The sequence below is a fragment of the Palaemon carinicauda genome, chromosome 10 (assembly GCF_036898095.1).
Source record: "Palaemon carinicauda isolate YSFRI2023 chromosome 10, ASM3689809v2, whole genome shotgun sequence".
NCBI lineage: Eukaryota > Metazoa > Arthropoda > Malacostraca > Decapoda > Palaemonidae > Palaemon > Palaemon carinicauda.
In genome coordinates, this window is record NC_090734.1 from 121,894,718 (window position 1) to 121,913,789 (window position 19,072).

At 37.0% G+C, this 19,072-nt stretch overlaps 1 protein-coding gene across 1 annotated transcript; it reads right to left on the minus strand.

Moving 5' to 3' along the window:
- Positions 1-16,628: 16,628 nt before the first annotated feature.
- Positions 16,629-18,762, minus strand: LOC137648462 (uncharacterized). The gene is made up of 2 exons (XM_068381382.1): positions 17,583-18,762; positions 16,629-17,451 (listed from the first exon to the last, which is right to left on the minus strand). Exons 1-2 carry the CDS (start codon positions 18,309-18,311, stop codon positions 16,666-16,668), a joined length of 1,515 nt encoding a protein of 504 aa, XP_068237483.1. The 5' UTR covers positions 18,312-18,762; the 3' UTR covers positions 16,629-16,665.
- Positions 18,763-19,072: the final 310 nt, after the last annotated feature.

Genomic DNA, 19,072 nt, shown 5'->3' on the forward strand with positions numbered 1-19,072 from the left:
TCAGAAGGAAATGGTAATGGTGGTAGAGAAAACGATGAGAATTGCGGGATGTAACATTACACTATATACCCGGGAGTGTATATGGCAGGAATTTCTTTAAAAAAAAAGAAAAAAAAAGATAGATAACAGAAGGAATGATAGAAGAAGAATAGTGTGAGATCAGAAAAAGATGAGAGTGGATCAAAGGTATTTATGGAAGATCCATGGCATAATTTTGAAAATAAAGGGCTGAAAAAAGGGTCTATGATAGTAACAATAGGAACGCCAAGTGGACAGTATTTAAAATGTGCTGTTACCACAATAAAAAATTGTAAAGGAAGAAAAGAGTTTGTTAAAATATGCAAGTAACTGGTGTGGCGTAAATGCTAAAGGCCTAAAGCACATACAAAATATGTCACCAAATAACATCAAAGTAGTGTGAAATGGGTTTGAAATGCTTCATGCTTATATGTGGCACAGAATCGATTGGGATGTATAAAGAGGAACTGCAGATACTAATAAAACATTTGAAATATTTTAAAAGAGGAGCACATTTAAAGTAAACGTAATCAAATACAAAGAATTGAGAGTAAAATGAAACAAGGAAGAAGCATACTTGATAAAGATGATTGAAAACTAAAAGCAGAAGCTGCTTTGAACAGGTACTTGGGAGTAAATATTATGGCGATGGCAGAATGAGAGAAGTTAGTTGCATAATACGTACAGAAAGAAAAGAAACTTAAAGGTACTGCTTCCCTGTGTCAGTAAGTCATCATATATAAGTTTGCATGACTAATGGCGTCTTTTCATTAAGCAAGTTTTCCGCTAGTAGTCATTCACTCCTTCAACTGGTTATGTGGGAAGTGCATGAACCACGAATCTTACTATCATGAGCTCGCCAATCTTCCCTTCAGCCATGCTAGTAACGATCTACCTACCTCTCAATATATATATATATATATATATATATATATATATATATATATATATATATATATATATATATATATATACATATATGTATATATATACATATATATATATATATATATATATATATATATATATATATATATACATATATATATGTATGTTTGTGTGTATACATACATACATCTAATGCTATGACGAAATACAACGCCAACGAAATCCAAGAATTAACAGTATATTAGATGGAAAATTAAGAAATGACAACGACCTCTAGCACATCTATCAAAAGAAGAGCAAACAAAATATTTCAATCAAATCAATACTAACCAAAAATGGCTTCTATCAGTTACTGCCTCCACATTGAAAAACACCTCGGTGATGGGAGCAAAAGTTTCAAAGTTACGTTGGAACAGTGTATTAAAATCCTCAACTAAAAAGGGCAGATACAACTGCAATTATCAGTCAAGACACAAGTTTAGATCCTAGAGGTAAAATGGATGGGACCATGAGAGTTCTCGAACATTTTCAGGCCTTGACATTAACATGGAACCATAATACATTAATCTATAATCGTAGGAATTTTGTGGTTTATTGGTAACGTTTCTGCCTAGTGATCACCAAACTGGGGTTCGAGTCACGCTCAAACTTACTAGTTCACTTAGTGTCTGCCACCTCCACATCCTTGTGAGCTAAAAAGGGGGAGTTGGGGAAGCCTATATGTTTTCCTGCTGAGTCATCAGCAGCCATTACCTGGCTCTCCTGTTCCTAGCTTGGGTGGAGAGGGGGCTTCTGCGCTGATCATATGTAAATATTGTCAGCCTTTATGGCTTTGTCCTGCTTGCTAAGGCAATGTCACTCTCCCTTGCCTCTGCCATTCATGAGTGGCCTTTAAACCTTTAAATAGTCCTTTAGTTTGGAGTCGATGTTATGACTGACTTTGATCTATTAATAGTACAAAATAACAGTCACACCTTTGGTGTCCTCTGGCTTCTACGTTGTAGTATTTCGTCAATCATTCATAACAAGACCATGTACTCCACAATGAAATATGATCTACTTTAAATTTGTAATCCAAAGAGAGATGTACCTCCAATAATAGATTAGAGTTAGAGGCTCTATATTCGTTAAATATTTTTGGCATGCAATATCTATTCAAGGTGACAGAAACGATACAGCCAAGCGAAGAGAATAATTTTCTTTCGTGTTACCAGGAAAATGTGTCGCTCGATGATTATATTTGACAAGAACTCTATAGTTAAAGTATATTGTTCTGATGTTTGTGTATATATATATATATATATATATATATATATATATATATATATATATATATATATATATACACATGCTTATATGTACAGTATGTATATATATATATATATATATATATATATATATATATATATACATATATATATTTATATATTTATGTATTTATGTATATACAAGTAAATACACACATAGATATATGTATGTATGTATTATATATATGTATATATATATATATATATATATATATATATATATATATATATAACAAATATACGCATATATATATATATATATATATATATATATATGTGTGTGTGTGTGTGTTTTATATCTAAACACATAAGTTCTTAACACAAAAAAAAAAAAAAAAAAAAAAACGGTCCTTGTTCTCATAATGCATTACTTGTAGTTATCCAGATATGCTGAACGAAATATTTTTCAAATGAAAGGAAACGAAATTTAGGGGTCGAAGTTAAGTAATGAATTAGTAAAACCACTTTAAAGAATTATGCCTGAACTTATAATAAAATTAATAAAATAAATGTGAGTCCACTTGAAATCTACGTGCTTAACTTATAAAAAAATAAAAATGAAGAATTAATGTAACAACGTTCTGTTTCCCAATGGATATTAATTCTTTGCAATATTCTATGACATAAGTGCTTTCATAAGATGGGTTGCATTAAAATTTGCCTTTGACGGAAAAAGTGGCTTAAAGAAATTTGGTCAGCCATCCATAAAGTTTCACAGAATTGTATCTAAGCCATACGAAAGACAATTTGTCTACTCAGAAAGAGGTGCATGTTAGAATCTTCCACACATTCAGGTCATGTCCATCCATCCATATACCAAGGCACTTCCCCCAATTTTTGGGGGTAGCCGACATCAACCAATGAAAAAAAAAATAAAAGAAAAAAAAAAATAAATAAAAGTAAAAGTCGTTATGTACGACTTTAAAAAAGGACGGATCTTACAAACGCCAACCCTGAGCGAATTGCTACCAATTAATCTGGATAAAAAAAATTAATTTCTAGTAGCCAGGGAATCGCTTCGATATAAAGGTTAAGACTAAAAATAAATCATACTTCTTTTGCACGATATATAAATAGAATTTATATGGTCAATGCCATATAAGAGTTAGTGCTTTTCTTATCTTTTCGCTTTTTGTTTACTGGTGCCCAATACGAATATTACTGATTCTAAACACATTTCTTCCATAATTTAAAAAAAAAAAAAAAAGAATACGACAAAAATAATAGAAACTCGGCTTCTTATGCTAATAAAAAGGTTTTATTACCCTCCCATTCACGATAACGCCAAAGATAACATCCTCACTCCTATATATATCTTCGAGGGATACAATCCTGCCATTTCCATCCGCAGCAAAGAGACCCGGAAAAGCTAACTCTATATCTTGAAAGCAATTGCAGCAATATCCCTCTCCGGTCGGATTTTGGGTTTCACTTACTTGCAGCACAAGTTATAGAGGCTCCGGCGTTTATCCCGGCAACGCACGCGATGAGGAGAAGCGCAAATGGAAGCTTAAACATTTCGCCCGGTTGCACGAGCAAAGATACTTTTCATCGGATTAAAAACCTGATCCACAGAGATGAAACAGGTTCCGAGCGTCCGGGAGGGAAGGCCGGACCGAGAGGGTTATTAGCGGCGAGGCAAATTTGAACAGGAAATTCAAAGGGATTGGAGGGAAAATATAAAATGGGGAAATGTTTCATCAGAATTATTCTGGAAACTTTACATCAAAGCAAATATCAGGGAGAGAGTAGGATATTAACTTAATTAAAATGCAGGTTAATGATAATGTATTTTAAAAGGATTCAGTTCCGCGAAGCCGCAGTAATTTACCCATGAAGAGGAAGAGGAGCAGGAGGCCCCTTGAAGAAGTTCCGGCTGTTTGCCTAACCTCTGGCGCACTGAGTCTCTAAAAGCAAGTTGGGCGATCTTTGGCGAAAAAAAAAAAAAAAAAAAAAAAAAGGGCTATTTGAATTTCTATGCACAAAGGTCTATCTCTTTTGTGGTTCTCTATCAATGAGAATGAATGACGGTCGTAAAAGCAATTTATCCAATTAACTAAATTGATAGGAGGAATGGGGATTTGGATCATCCGATCAATATTTTCCATAAGAAAATATTGATGTATTTATGTTAAGATTCATAGCATTGTTTCCTTTCCCCTTTTTCTTTTTAGAGCTTGGTTATTTTCTTACACTGGAATTACGACATTCGTGGTTATCGATAATGTACTTTTACGATAATATTCAATGTAAAAAGTATCCTAGCATGTCTGTAAATGTACAATTCTGGTCAGAAATGATTAAGTGGGTTTCCTGTATTGAAAGCCTTAGAGATAGGGCTGATTTGGTTGCATAAATGAAACTTATTCATAGTACTAAAACTTATCAATAAACTGAAGAGAAGGGTGAAAGTAGCTCAAGGAATAGTAGGGAAGCGACATAATTCAAACCACACATTAGCAGTGAATGATAAAAACAAGGATAGATACATATACACAATACACATGGGACTGCAAACCCCTTCTATAGCATAGCACTCAGCATGCTTCGGTTTCACGAGTACTGCTTCTACATACCACATATTGGCTGTAAGCTCAATCACTTCCAATTAGATTCGACAACCCTTGTTCCAGCATAGACTTGCTTACGCGAGAAACCCAAATAAGTCAGTCGCAACTCATTTCAGTGTACAGATAAACCCACTTAATGTCGAACCTATAAAAACTGACACCTTATCTCCAGCAAATTCAAATTCTACAAGGCTGAGAACATCCGGTCATATAATAAAAATCCGCATACCCTTAACAAGATGGGATGACAAATACTATGTTGAATCAAGGCGAATAACGAGTAAAGTATTATGTAAACGAGTTATTCTAATTTTTGGTGCAAAATTTTCCATAAAAGAAATCTGCAAATTTCCTATGAATGATGGACATCATCTCATGGGAGAAAAAAAATCATCATCGAAGAGTAATATCAAATCCACTATTATGTCACTGATACTTTCTGAATAGATCATACCAAGTAGATTTTCACTATATCCTCATTATCAAACAAAGACAATCAAATGTCAATATAAATATGTTTATAATCAAGACCTTTCTAGTTTAGCATAACAGGAACTCAACTCCTCATAAAGGTTTATAAGATTTAAAGCTTAAAGAAAAAGTTTGAATTTTTTTCGATAAAAAAAATCTGGTAGTAGCGTTTGAATTGCAGTTAAATTATATAAATCAAGTGTACAAACCTTAGAATTTATTCAATATGATGTAAACTATACGATCAATGAATCATCCTTACAACTTTGTTTTAAGCAGCCAATAATTTTGAAACGGGATGCCCTTCCCAGGCCGAGGAAAATGGCGGTGTATATCAGGAAAGTATCTTGGTTTTCACAAGTTCTGCTATGAATGTAGATGTCAGGAAATTCAGGTAATATAAGTTTGCGGCGGGCATAACAACTTCTATTTATGTTCGATCTATCGGAAACCAGATACAGATGATTCTATTTTCAATTGTCTTCTTATCATTATGGCTAAGATACAAGGAAATGATAGCAAGGCCTCTTCTGTTTTTGATGGTGATTACAATGCTCACCATAGGGAATAGTTACATTTTGTTTCTCCTACTGATCGCCATGGCTTTACAGCTTTGGACTTTGCCTCTGAATCAGGCTGTGAGCAAATCATAAGTGAAGCTACTCAAAGATCTGGTAACTTTTTAGACCTCGTATACAGCGACTTCCCTGGCATTATTGCAAGTAGGATTGGTTCTCCAGCTGCGACATCTAATCATGCCATGATTTCCTTAGTGGTGAAGACTAAGCAGCCTGCCCCAGATGTGTCATAGTCGTGTAAGATTTATATAAAATGTCAAGCAGACTGAAATGGCATTTAGAGTGATCTTTTAGGCATGAATTAGTCACAATTGTATAACAGTGTTGAGCCTGTTGTTCCCCTGAATGAGAAACTAGCCAGCATAATTGATAGGCATATCCCTTCTCGTGTGTTAAGGTACTGATTGAAAGACAAACCCTGGTTCAATGATGATTGTAGACGTGCTTATTTGGAAAAGCTGGAGGCCTATCATCTTTGGAAGGGCAACAGGTTAGATTTGACTTGGAATAACTACACTGAGCTTAGAGCTTTTGCTTAGAGAATTTAGTCTTCAACTGAAAAGGAATACAATTTACCCATAAAAGAAACCCTTTCTGGTACATCCCAGGAACATAAGTAGTGGGCGACCCTTAAATCTGCACTTTTTGGTGTCGATACAACAGTTCCTCTTTCACTTAAAGCAGATGGCTCTGTTACTTACTGTCCAAAGGAACAGGAAATTTTGGCTGATGTGTTTGACAGTAAGCAGAGTAATGAGAAACTTCATTTTCCTCATTCTCGTTCACCTAAGGATAAACTAACTAGTTTATATTTCTGAACTCGTGAGGTTAAAGCTCTCTTGGTTGACCTTGAAGCTTATAAAGGTGTAGAACCAAGTGGTAATTTTCCTTTGTTTTTTTAAAAAGACTACATATTTCTTAGCTCACAAGTTATCTGTTATTTTGCGCAAGCTAGGAAGAAGAGAAACTTTTAGCATTGTTGCAGAATTAGTAATGTTACTCTACTATATAAATACGTTTTTTGTAGCTCAAGCCCTGCTGATTACAGTCTGATTTCCATAACTTCCATATTATCCAAAGTTTTTGAGGGTCTTATGGCAAAACGACTAAATAGGTTTGCTGAAGGTAGTCATCTGTTCCCTGGTTTGCAATTTAGCTTTCGTAAAGGCCTTGGAGCATGTGATGCCCCTCTTACAATCTCCAATACTGTACAAAAACCCCTTGATTGTGGTCAGGAACTTCGTATTATTGGCCTTGATTTTAGTGCTGCCTTTGACGTGTTAATCATGAAGCCCTTGTTTTCAAACTTAAATAGTTGGAAGTCGGTGGGTCTTAGCTTGGCATCATTATTGAATTTCTAAGTAATAAATAGCTTTGAGTTGTTGTTGATGGGCACCAGGGTGTGTATAGGAATGTGATATCTGGTGTTCCTCAGGGTAGTGTTCTTGGCCCATTATCTTTTATACTATATAGGATACACATGACAAGTGTTTTGGCCTAGAAAACAAGCTAGTTGGATATGCAGATGAGGCTACTCTCTTTGCATCAGCTCTATCTCCTGAATGTAGATAGGGGGTTGCTGAATCCCTTTACGGAGATCTAGCTAAAATTAATGCAGGGGGCAAATTATGCGGTATAAAGCTGAATCCTAACAAGACTCAAAGTATGATTGTAAGCAGGTCGTAAACAATGGCTCCTCAACATCTGGATCTCAGCATTTATAATGTTTCTTCAACACTGTATAACTTTTAAAATTTTAGTTGTGATTCTCGACAGCAAATTTACTTTTGAGAAACACATTAGGTCTGTCTCTTCTTCAATTAAAAGAAAAAAAAAACTGATTGAGAAGGTCTTGTAAGTTTTCGGTGATTAATCTATCGTGAAGAAGTATTTTAATTCTTTCATTCTACCCTTTTTCGACTACTGTTCTCCTGTCAGGTATTCAGCTGCCTATTCTTATCTTAATTTGTTGGACAGGGACTTGAGGTCTCTTAAATTTCCTATTCCTGATCTAGATATTAATATCTGGCACCGTCGTTCAATTAGTTCTTTAAGCATGTTGCATGAGATTTTTTTCGTAATTCTGACCATCCTTTACATTCCAATCTTCCCGGAGAGTACCACCCTGTTTGTAATACTACGCACACAGTTAATTCTAACAGTCTTTCCTTCTCTATCATGATGCTCATTACTACATAGAAGTCTAGAAGTTTTATTCCAGCTGTGACCAAGTTGTGGAATGGTCTTCTTAATCAGGTAGTTACATCGTTTGAACTTCAAAACTCCAAACTTTCAAAAAATGTTATGTTGACCCGGCTGACATAAGTCTCTTTTTATAGATTATATATGAGATCTGTTTTCATGTTGTTATCGTTCCTAAAATATTTTATTTTCGTTGTTCATTACTTCTCATATAGTTTATTTATTTCCTTTCCTCACTGGGCTATTTTTCCCTAATGGAGCCCTTGGTCTTATGTCATCCTGCTTTTCCAGCTAGGGTTGAAGCTAAGCCAATAATAATAATAATAACAATACCAGTAATAATAATAATAATGATAATAATAATAATCTAGCCAACATATATGCCTAGATCTCGAGGCTGCATCACTATGACATTACCACACCTGTTATTATTCTTAATATCCTCTTCAACAGTAATGTTAATCAAAGCACATTTCAAGGCTATTAATGGAAGGTTAAAGGCATCATATATAATGAAAATTCCCATAATTCCAGTTAATAATCAAGGTCTAACAACCTCCACTAAACATATAAACTATCGCAAATGGAAGACTTGTTGATGCTCTTTCAAATTAGACGAGAACATCAATGGAAACGTTATTCCAATTAAGCATGGATTACATTTTCATGCTGGGCAGAAAATGGTGAGACGAAAGTTCCACGCATACAGACAGATATTAATTAGTTACTGGCGGTTCGAAATGAACTAGTTTAGAATGCATTGAGTTTGTGAATGTTATCCGGTTTTCTCTGTCTTATCTGTTTATCTTTGGTTTTTAAATGGCCGCCGTTTCGGATTAATATAGTGAAGTTGCGAGTTCTCTAAATATTTCTTTATAAGAACAATATTTGCCATGTGCTCAACATGCGCTATGTATATGATGGCCATTGGAAAAATTTAAATCACCACGATATACACACACACACACACACACACACACACACATATATATATATATATATATATAACGCATATATATATATATATATGTATATATATATATATATATATATAGAGAGAGAGAGAGAGAGAGAGAGAGAGAGAGAGAGAGAGAGAGAGAGAGAGAGAGAGAGAGAGAGAGAGAGAGAGAGAAAATTATCTATTTAAACAAACAATTTTAGAAAATAAATCACTATCCCACATGCACGGTACTAGTACACCCATATTTCCCCATTGGCTCCGATTACTTTAAAATGCAAGACGACGCATTCTCTAAGATTCCGAAAAAAAAGTGGCGACCGACGTCTCGTCATAAGACAGCTAGTTCGTTTCACCTGATTCGTTCCCTCCCCAATCGGAGGAGAAACGATATCCATTGGAAGGTAATCCATAAATCCGATTTAATGAGATCTATCTGAGGCTGATGCCACAATTACGACGGCCGGATATCTTAATTGGTTAATTCGGGTCTCGTCTTCCAGCGATTAATACGGGGAAGTGGAATCGTAAGGACTAGGAGGTGATTACTCATGGCGTAATTACGAATGGCGTCACAAAGTGATGACTCGGAACTAGTTGGTGTTCAACTTGGTTTTAATAATAAAATAACGATGCTGCCACTACGAATGGCTTCGTACAACAACTCTGATATAGAATGTGTTTTATTTGTTTACATACAGAAATTTTGAAATAATTGACTTGCGTCACAAAATACGAGTAATCTCATGTAATTGTTTTTCTTCAATATCAATGTTATGAAACTGTAAATTACATTTGTAATGCCGATGGCCATAAAGTTTTTTATTTGTTTACATACAGCCATTTTTTAAATAATTGTGACTTGCATCACAAACTATGAGTAATTACTCAAGATATATATTTTTTTTTTCCAATATTAATGTCATTAGATTGTACATTACATTTGTAATTCCATTGGCTATTAAGTTTTTTATTTGTTTACATACAGAAATTTTTAAATAATTGTGACTTGCATCACAAAATATGAGTAATTACTCAAGATATATATATTTTTTTTCCCAATATTAATGTCATTAGATTGTACATTACATTTGTAATTCCATTGGCTATTAAGTTTTTTATTTGTTTACAAACATAAATTTTTAAATAATTGTGACTTGCGTCACAAAATATGAGTAATTTCACAGATAAATGGTTTTTCCAATATTGATGTTATAAAATTGTAAGTTACATTTCTAATGTCGATGGCCATAAGACAGGCATTACCAAAAGAAAAAAAAAATCCTAATTTGCACTCCTATTTTTTCATGCGACAATATTATTTCTAATCATGTCAAGAAAAAAAAATAACAGCATTTACATAACTAATTATTATCTAATATCAAGAGATAATTTCATGTGACATCATGAAACGACGGTAGGTAGGTGCTCTCACAGATGTTAATGGGTGGAGATAATTAAGAATGCAACCTTATAAATTATATTCTTAAAGTGGATAAAATAGCGGATGCCTATCGTAAATACAGAATGGCATGACGTAATTATGATTTTGAACTCCATGAAAAGATTTTCTAAAATCAAGATTATCAAGCATCATTAAAATAAAAAAATAGTTTTGTGCTTATGTTTATATATATTACTAGCTCTAAACATTTCAGGTAAAAGTGTTGCGTTCAACTGAAAAGATGATATTGCATTGACTGGACAAACCTATGCATCAATGTGTACTTCTTCCTCTACTCTGATATGACCCTAGGTTCGCATATTTGATTACAATGATATTCATTATTGACGATATTTGCCTGATGAATTTTGATAAACAATAAAGTGAGGTGCATTGCATAAATATAGGCAACCGTACAAACACATTAAATAAACATGCACATACACATACACATATATACATGCATACATACATATATATATAAATATAATATATATATATATATATATATATATATATATATATATATATATATATATATATATATAACATTTATATAACATTATTTCCCCTTTAATCACCAGCCGTAGGTTTCACTTAAACCAACAACAACAACAGAACCTTTATGCTTCTGAAATTAATATGAATTCAAGTATTGTTACCAACATCAATAACTAATTAATAAAGGCTTCACGAGGGTTACCCCCCCCCTCAAATTTTTTTTTTCCTGTGAATATCACTTTTTTTTCCAGTGAATGGAGCAATGGCTCATTATAATACCCATTTAACTATTTTCAATGTTTCTATTTTCTTCGTGACTGTTACTGACCGAATAAACAACACGGAATTTGAAAAGGATAGGTTACAGATGGCAATATATGTCAAATGATAAACTCCTCTGAATACGATTTGAACTGAATAAAAAAAAAATTGAGATTGAAAAATATTTTCAAGGTCCATGAAAAGGAAAAACAATAATGCATGAAAAGAATAAGCATACAGGATAATGAAATTATTTTCAGCTTTTTTTCATACACACCTACGAGAGAGAGAGAGAGAGAGAGAGAGAGAGAGAGAGAGAGAGAGAGAGAGAGAGAGAGAGAGAGAGAGAGAGAGAGAGAGAATGAAATTTTCATCTGCCCCAACCATGGAACGGCACTACTGGAAATCTCTCGATGGATGAAAGTGAGGCTGAAGAATAAAATACAAAAACATGTTTTGTACATGTACAGGGATATGTACAAGTCATTGTTTTCGACCTTGCATTTTATGCGTTCCTTTGTTTTGCGTCGGGAATTTCGCATAATTCCTGTTTACATTTTCCAGATAACATTTTTACTCGGTGTACATTGAATAATTGCTGTGCGTTGACCTAATAATAACTCTGAAATTTACCACAAAATCTTCTATTTGTATTTACGCACAATTTCACCGCGTGGACAGTCCCAGTTCGAACAGCTTATATTTAATTGATATATTATCAAATTCGTCTAAATATAATTCCAGAAGATTACTATTCAGTTCAGACATTCGTAAAACAGTCACATTCACACGACTTATGAGTTGGATCCACTCTAAAACTACTGAAGCCTTGTAAAAAAACGTCATAAAATCATGGTCTTTTTACTTTATATATATATATATATATATATATATATATATATATATATATATATATATATATATATATATATATATATATATATAAAGCCGCTCGTGAATGATAGAGGTAGGGGACAGGGACAATGCCCGAGTTAGCAGGACAATGGCCAAGAGACTGATAAGCACCCAAGCTAGGAAAAGGGAGGGCCAGACAATGGCTGCTGATGACTCAGGTGGTGGACCTATAGGCTCCCCTAAAACACCCTATCCTTAGCTAACAAGGATGGTGAGGTTGCAGACACTACAAGAAACCATTGAACTTCAGCTGGACTCGAACCCCAGTCCGGCATATCATCATGTAGGGACGTTTTCAATAGACCACCACAAAAATAGCATTGACTATGAAATCAAAATGAATTAATTCATAGATAATTCTGTTAATGACGGTGGTAAGGCTCCAATCTGATCCTTAAGAAAAGAGAAAACATAATTTTGAAGAACTCATTGGAATTTTCAGTATCTGTTTGGCCTGTTGCATTTGCAGCATATTACATTCTGAAAATTCTTTGAGTATATCTATTCTTACCGTTTCCAAGAACTCAAAGTGTTATGAAACTACAGAAGTCGATTATAAATAAGATGTTTGTATAAAAGAAAATCATTATCTCTTAATGCATCAACAACAAATTATTAAGGATGGAATTTATTTTCTTCAAAAACAGTCCTAGCAATCCAAATTTGAATTTCCAAAACGCAATAGTTTCTACGACTATCAAAACTCAATTGAATGTCGAGCCTCGCTCAACCCTTGGTGTTTGAGTTGACGAAAGGATTTCATGTCTCCACATACTCGAGCTTTTTGGGCAAGCCATGGAATATGGAAAGGATACCGAACGCTGAAACTTTCTTTCTTTGGTTTTATTCGTATCAACTGCATTGAATTGATTTTTTTACAATGTGTTTGTATATATATATATATATATATATATATATATAAATATATATATATATATATATATATACATATGTATATATATATATATATATATATATATATATATATATATATATATACATATATATATATATAAATATATATATATATATATATATATATATATATGTATATATATATATATATATATATATATATATATATATATACATATATATATATATATATATATATATATGTATATTATATACATATACATATATATATATATATATATATATATATATATATACCGTGCTAGGCGGTATACATACCGTGCTATGCGGTGTAGTACCGTGCTAGGCCGTATACATACCGTGCTAGACGGTATATATACCGTGCTTTGCGGTATATATTAGTCAAGGCCAATAGAAAAAATTCTATTGGCCTTGATATTAGCAATCCATGTCTGCCAACGGTTATACTCGTATAGCGGATGAGTAACTTGGTGGAGTAATGAGAGATTTGGACGTGGAGGAAATGCCCCACTAAATCTCGATGAAGTCACTGGCAGCAGGGTGACGGAATGGATTTAAGGCGATGGGCAAACTGTCTCTTCGGCTTTTACCCCTGATGCCTGGCGTTGATTTTACTAGAATTAGTATGGACCGGCAGGGGTCACTTGCCTTAAGCCCCCCTGACACTTGCGCGCATTTTTGCCACGCACTGGCACGCATTGATGCGCGCCAGTGCGTGCCACTTTTTGGCACGCACTGGTGTTTTTCGCGCACTGTTCACGACCAGTTCACTCCAGTTCGCGCATCGTTCACGCGACGTTCACGCGACGTTCACGCGATGGCACGAATTGGCACGCGTAGTTCGCGCATCGTTCACGCGAGTTCACTCATCATTCCGCATCGTTTCCGCATCGTTCACGCCAGTTCACGCCAGTTCACGAATTGGCCACTCCATATAAAAACGGGGCTTCTCCAACCCGAGGACATTCTTGGATTGGCTTCAGACGAGACAACATGCTTACTGTCAGAGACACCATTGCATTGAGAAGAAGATACCTATACCTAGCAGCTGCTGTAGCATTTGTTGGACTGCATCAGAAAAGGCTGGCAAAGGAAAAAGAGAAACAAAAGCCCACCCTACCTCGAAGAAAGATACAAAGGAAAGTGTGGGTCAGGGAATGGTTAACCAGAAGGCACTCGTTTGGACACTATGACAGTCTATTGACTGAACTCCACAAGGAAGATCCAAAGGGCTACAAAAATTACCTCAGAATCACACCTGACCTGTTTCAAGAGATGGTTGAGAAGTTAACCCCGCACCTCCTGAAGCAGTCTACCTTCATGAGGGAACCGTTTCAAGTTGGACTCAAGCTTGCTGTTACCCTCCGCTTTTTAGCCACTGGAAATTCCTATCAAAGTCTACAGTACAGCTTCAGGGTTGAAGCAAGTACCATCAGCAAGTTAATACCAGAGGTGTGTAAAGCCATCATCGCTGCCTACAAGGACGAAGTGCTGCGTTGCCCCAAAACTGAAGAGGCCTGGAAGGAAGTTGCTGCCAGATTCAGCTCCAGATGGAATTACCACAACTGTCTGGGGGCTGTGGACGGAAAGCACATTGCCATAAGGAAGCCACCCAATGCTGGCTCTTACTACTACAACTACAAGGGCTTCCACAGCATTGTACTGATGGCAGTCGCAGATGCTTCCTACAGGTTCCTCTATGTGGATGTTGGGGCAGAGGGTGGTGCGTCGGATGGAGGAACATGGAGCAACTGTTCTCTGCATGATGCTGTAGAAGACAACATAGCTGGAGTGCCTCAACCAGAACCACTCCCTAATGATGACCACCCAGTGCCCTATCACTTCGTTGGGGATGACGCCTTTGCTCTACGAACCTGGATGATGAAACCATTCTCCCATCGGTCACAAGTCCTACGAGAACGCATATATAGCTACAGGTTGTCTCGTGCCCGACGTGTCGTTGAGAATGCCTTTGGAATTTTAAGTCAAAGGTTCCGTTGCTTCTTGACGACTATGCAGCAGAAGCCCAGCACCATCAACCTGATCACCATGTGTGCCTGTGTCCTGCACAACCTCGTCCTCATCAAATACCCAGGTGCTTTGTCAGAAGTGGACTACGAAGATCCGGACACACATGCTCTGATCCCTGGTGCATGGAGGAATGAGCAAAACCTGCAGGGGCTGATGACTCTACCCGGCCATCATATCCAGAAGGATGCAAAGGATCAGCGAGACTACCTTTCACATTACTACATGTCCCCTGCTGGTGCTGTCCCTTGGCAAGAAAAAATTGTAGTACCTCCATGAGCTGTATAGTTGTTCCATTTTGTAAATAAAAGAAACGTATATTTTTCGTTTGTATTTTTTGTGGCCCTTTATTTTAGTTTCTATAAGAAAGCATTTGATTTACATATAAATAGCAGACATAAAATATGTACAACTATTAAGAAAGCATTTTATTTTTACATTCAAACAGCAAACTTCAAAATTTCTTGGGTTTATTTTTCATTACATTTTTATTTAAAACAAATGTGCATCTTGATTGGTAATAGATGAAAATAAGTGTGTGCATGAATTAAGACATCATTTAATTTTTACATGAAAACAGCAAACTTCAAAATTTCTTGGGTTTATTTTTCATAACATTTTTATTTAAAACAAATGTGCATCTTGATTGGTAATAGATGAAAATAAGTGTGTGCATGAATTAAGACATCATTTAATTTTTACATGAAAACAGCAAACTTCAAAATTTCTTGGGTTTATTTTTCATAACATTTTTATTTAAAACAAAAAATGTGCATCTTGATTGGTAAATAGATGAAAATAAGTGTGTGCATGAATTAAGACATTTAATTTTTACATGAAAACTGCAAACTTAAAAATTTCTAGGGTTTATTTTTCATTTCATTTTATTTAAAACAAAAAATGTGCATCTTGATTGGTAATAGATGAAAATAAGTGTGTGCATGAAATAAGACATCATTTCATTTTTACATGAAAAACAGCAAACTTAAAAAAATTTGCCTATAGCGACAATACGTCAACAAAGGCAGGATCGTTACCTCGATCGTGTCGAAATCCCCGAGCTAACAATATAAGCATTTTATCCGGAGCTAAATAGCTAGATTATTAAAGCAAAACAAACTGGGAACGTCGCTCTAGCAAACTAAATGACCCATAAGAGCGAGCGATAGCATCCTGGATGCCTCCGGTAGGCAACAGCTCTTGTTTACGTTAATATCACTTTTGATTTCATTCAAAATGACAAGAGCTTACATTTATACATAGTAAAGATAATACTCAACTTTCCATTATTTTTTCACATTAAGACAGCAAATATAAAAACATATTAGCTTTATTTTTCTTTCATTTTCATTAATTTTTTCGTTTCCTTTTTGCTTCTCTTCATTATAAAGATAAAAATAGTTTGAAATAAGATATCATTTTTTTTCCACATTAAGACAGCAAATATAAATTTTTTGGGGGGTTTATTTTTCTTCACTTTTATTATTTTTTACTTTACTGTTTCTTTCTTTGTATTTTAAGGAAATAGATGAAAAGTGTTTGTAAATATATAAATAGTTTATTTACATTAAAACAACATATATATACAAGTATCACACTTCAATTATGTACAAATATTTTACACTATTTAAATTTCCTTGTCCTTGACTGGTGGGGTATCAAGCTCCTTGGACGAGTAGAGGGGTGAGGGTGTCATGGCTTCATCAAGGCTGCTGTCGATGGTCCCCGGGGTCAGGACAGGGAAGGTCAATGGACTTTTGAATGCCGCCGACAGCGACGTTAATGAAGGTGCTGGTGAAGGAGCCTGGACAAGGGTGGGTGACGACACTGGCACTGATGGCGAGGTCACCTGGACAGGGGTGGATGACAGTGGAGTTGGCATCCCTGGGTGCCACTCCGTGGTACGGGGCAAGGAAGAAGGGCTTGACTGCGGCACCCAGTTATGACTGGCTGGACGATGCTGCTGCTGCTGCTCTGGCTGTGCATGCGAGGGTCCTGGTTGAGGGGACTGCCAAGGTTGCTGCTGGTGAGGGGGTTGCCAAGGTGACTGCTGGTGAGGGGGTTGCCAAGGTGACTGCTGGTGAGGGGGCTGCCAAGTTGACTGCTGGTGAGGGGGCTGCCAAGGTGACTGTTGCTGAGGGGGTTGCTGATGCACAGGGGGATGCACAGGGGGCTGTAAAGGTTGCTGTTGCTGTGGGCCTGCCCAGGTCTCTGAGGATTGTTGCTGTGCCTGCTGCAAGACCTGAGTCTCGTCCCTGTAACGTTGTGTGAGATTGAGGCACTCTATTTGGAATTCGTGCCATCGGTGTACTGGGATGGCACGCATGTAGCCTTCCAGCAGGCACGAAAAATCGTGCACAATCTTGTGCTGGCCCATAAACGTTGGGGTTGACGAATCAGCTTTCGACACAAGCTGAAACATAAAAAATATTATAAAAATATATTATATATTATATATATGTATATATGTAACAAACATTGAAACAATTTAGTACAGCATTTTAATGCAACAGATAGCATATGTCAAAAAAAATCAATACTCACATTCCTCAATATATTGCTGAAATCCTTCTCCGACACATAGGTGTCGCTGTGAGAGGTGTCAAGTGTTCGGCAGGACCCCTTCCCCTTGTCCTTCCTGGTGGTGGTAGATGCCTGGCTGCGAGTCCCCGTCGACCTCACGTCATCGTCGACTTCGCTGGCTGTCGTGGCACCTCCTTCGGAGCCACGAAACTCCTCACTGGCGACTGTCTCTCCCCGGACGATGTGCTGTATGAGGAACGACCAAGTGTCCATGATGAAGTCATCACGGCCACTCCTTTGGGCTTGGCCAGCTCCACTCTTCTTCTCCTTCTTCATAATTTTGCCAACCCTCGTCCTCAAGTTTTCGTAGCGTTTTTTGCACTGGGCAGCAGTGGCAGGAGGTTCCAGCTGGCTTCCTATATATGCCCACCTGCTGTCCTTCAACACCTTGTTTATCCACTCCTTGTGTTTCTTGTCAAAGAGCATGGGGTTCTCCTTGACAAGGTCGGCCAACGTAGTCTCCGTCTCTTCCGTCCACTGGTAGTCAGGGATGTCCTTCTTAGACACCCGAACCCGCTTCTTCTTTAAATCGTCATCACAGGATACCTGGCTCTGGCTTGTATACTGCTGTGTCTCCGGGATGACCATATCGAGACTTGAAAATGATGAATGAGGAGAATCTCGATCTGCAGTCTCCTCCATCACGTCCATTTTCCTCCCCCTTCCCTTTGGCTGCTTCAGTTTAGGCATGTTGTCTCCTCGCTGGCGAACTCTGGAATGGCTAGGAGTGTCCTCGGACCTCAATTTATATACCCCCTAATCCCCTTAATCACACGAGAGCTCCACCCCCTGATAATCCCACGAGAGCTCCACTGGCGGAGTAGGAGGGCACTAGCATGAGTAGGCGGGCACTAGCGTGAACCGGCGGGAACTGGCGTGAACTGGAGTGAACGATGCAGGAACTGGCGTGAACTGGAGTGAACGATGCGGGAACTGGAGTGAACGATGCGCGAACTAGCGTGAACAGTGCGAGACAATGCGGGAGTACAATGCGTGATAATGTCAGTGGGAAGGCTGCGATGCGGGAACTGGCGTGAACTGGAGTGAACAGTGCGGGAACTGGAGTGAACGATGCGTGAACTGGCGTGCACGATGCTTGGAAGGGGAAGCATGGCACGCATTGGTACGCTCTGGCACGCCAGTTCCCGCACTGTTCACTCCAGTTCACTCCAGTTGGCGCATCGTTCACGACTATTTCACGGCCATTTATAGTGTGCCAATGCGTGCCACAAACTTTAAACATTTCAAAGTTTTGGGCCTGCATGGCACGCATTGGTACGCTCTGGCACTCGAGTTCTCGCACTGTTCACGACATTTTCACGGCTCGTTCACGCGAATTCGCGCATCAATGAGTGCCAGTGCGTGCCACGAATGCGTGCAAGTGTCAGGGGGGCTTTAGTTAGCTAGGCACTGCGCTTCACAACGAGCTGGCTATCCTTTGATGCATCTAG

Bases quoted from the DNA above. Each gene is read 5' to 3' on its own strand.
- LOC137648462 (XM_068381382.1), bottom strand. From the start codon at position 18,311: ATGCCTAAACTGAAGCAGCCAAAGGGAAGGGGGAGGAAAATGGACGTG. The intron at 17,452-17,582 runs GTGAGTATTGAT...TTTATGTTTCAG, and splicing joins TCAGCAATATATTGAGGAAT to CTTGTGTCGAAAGCTGATTC.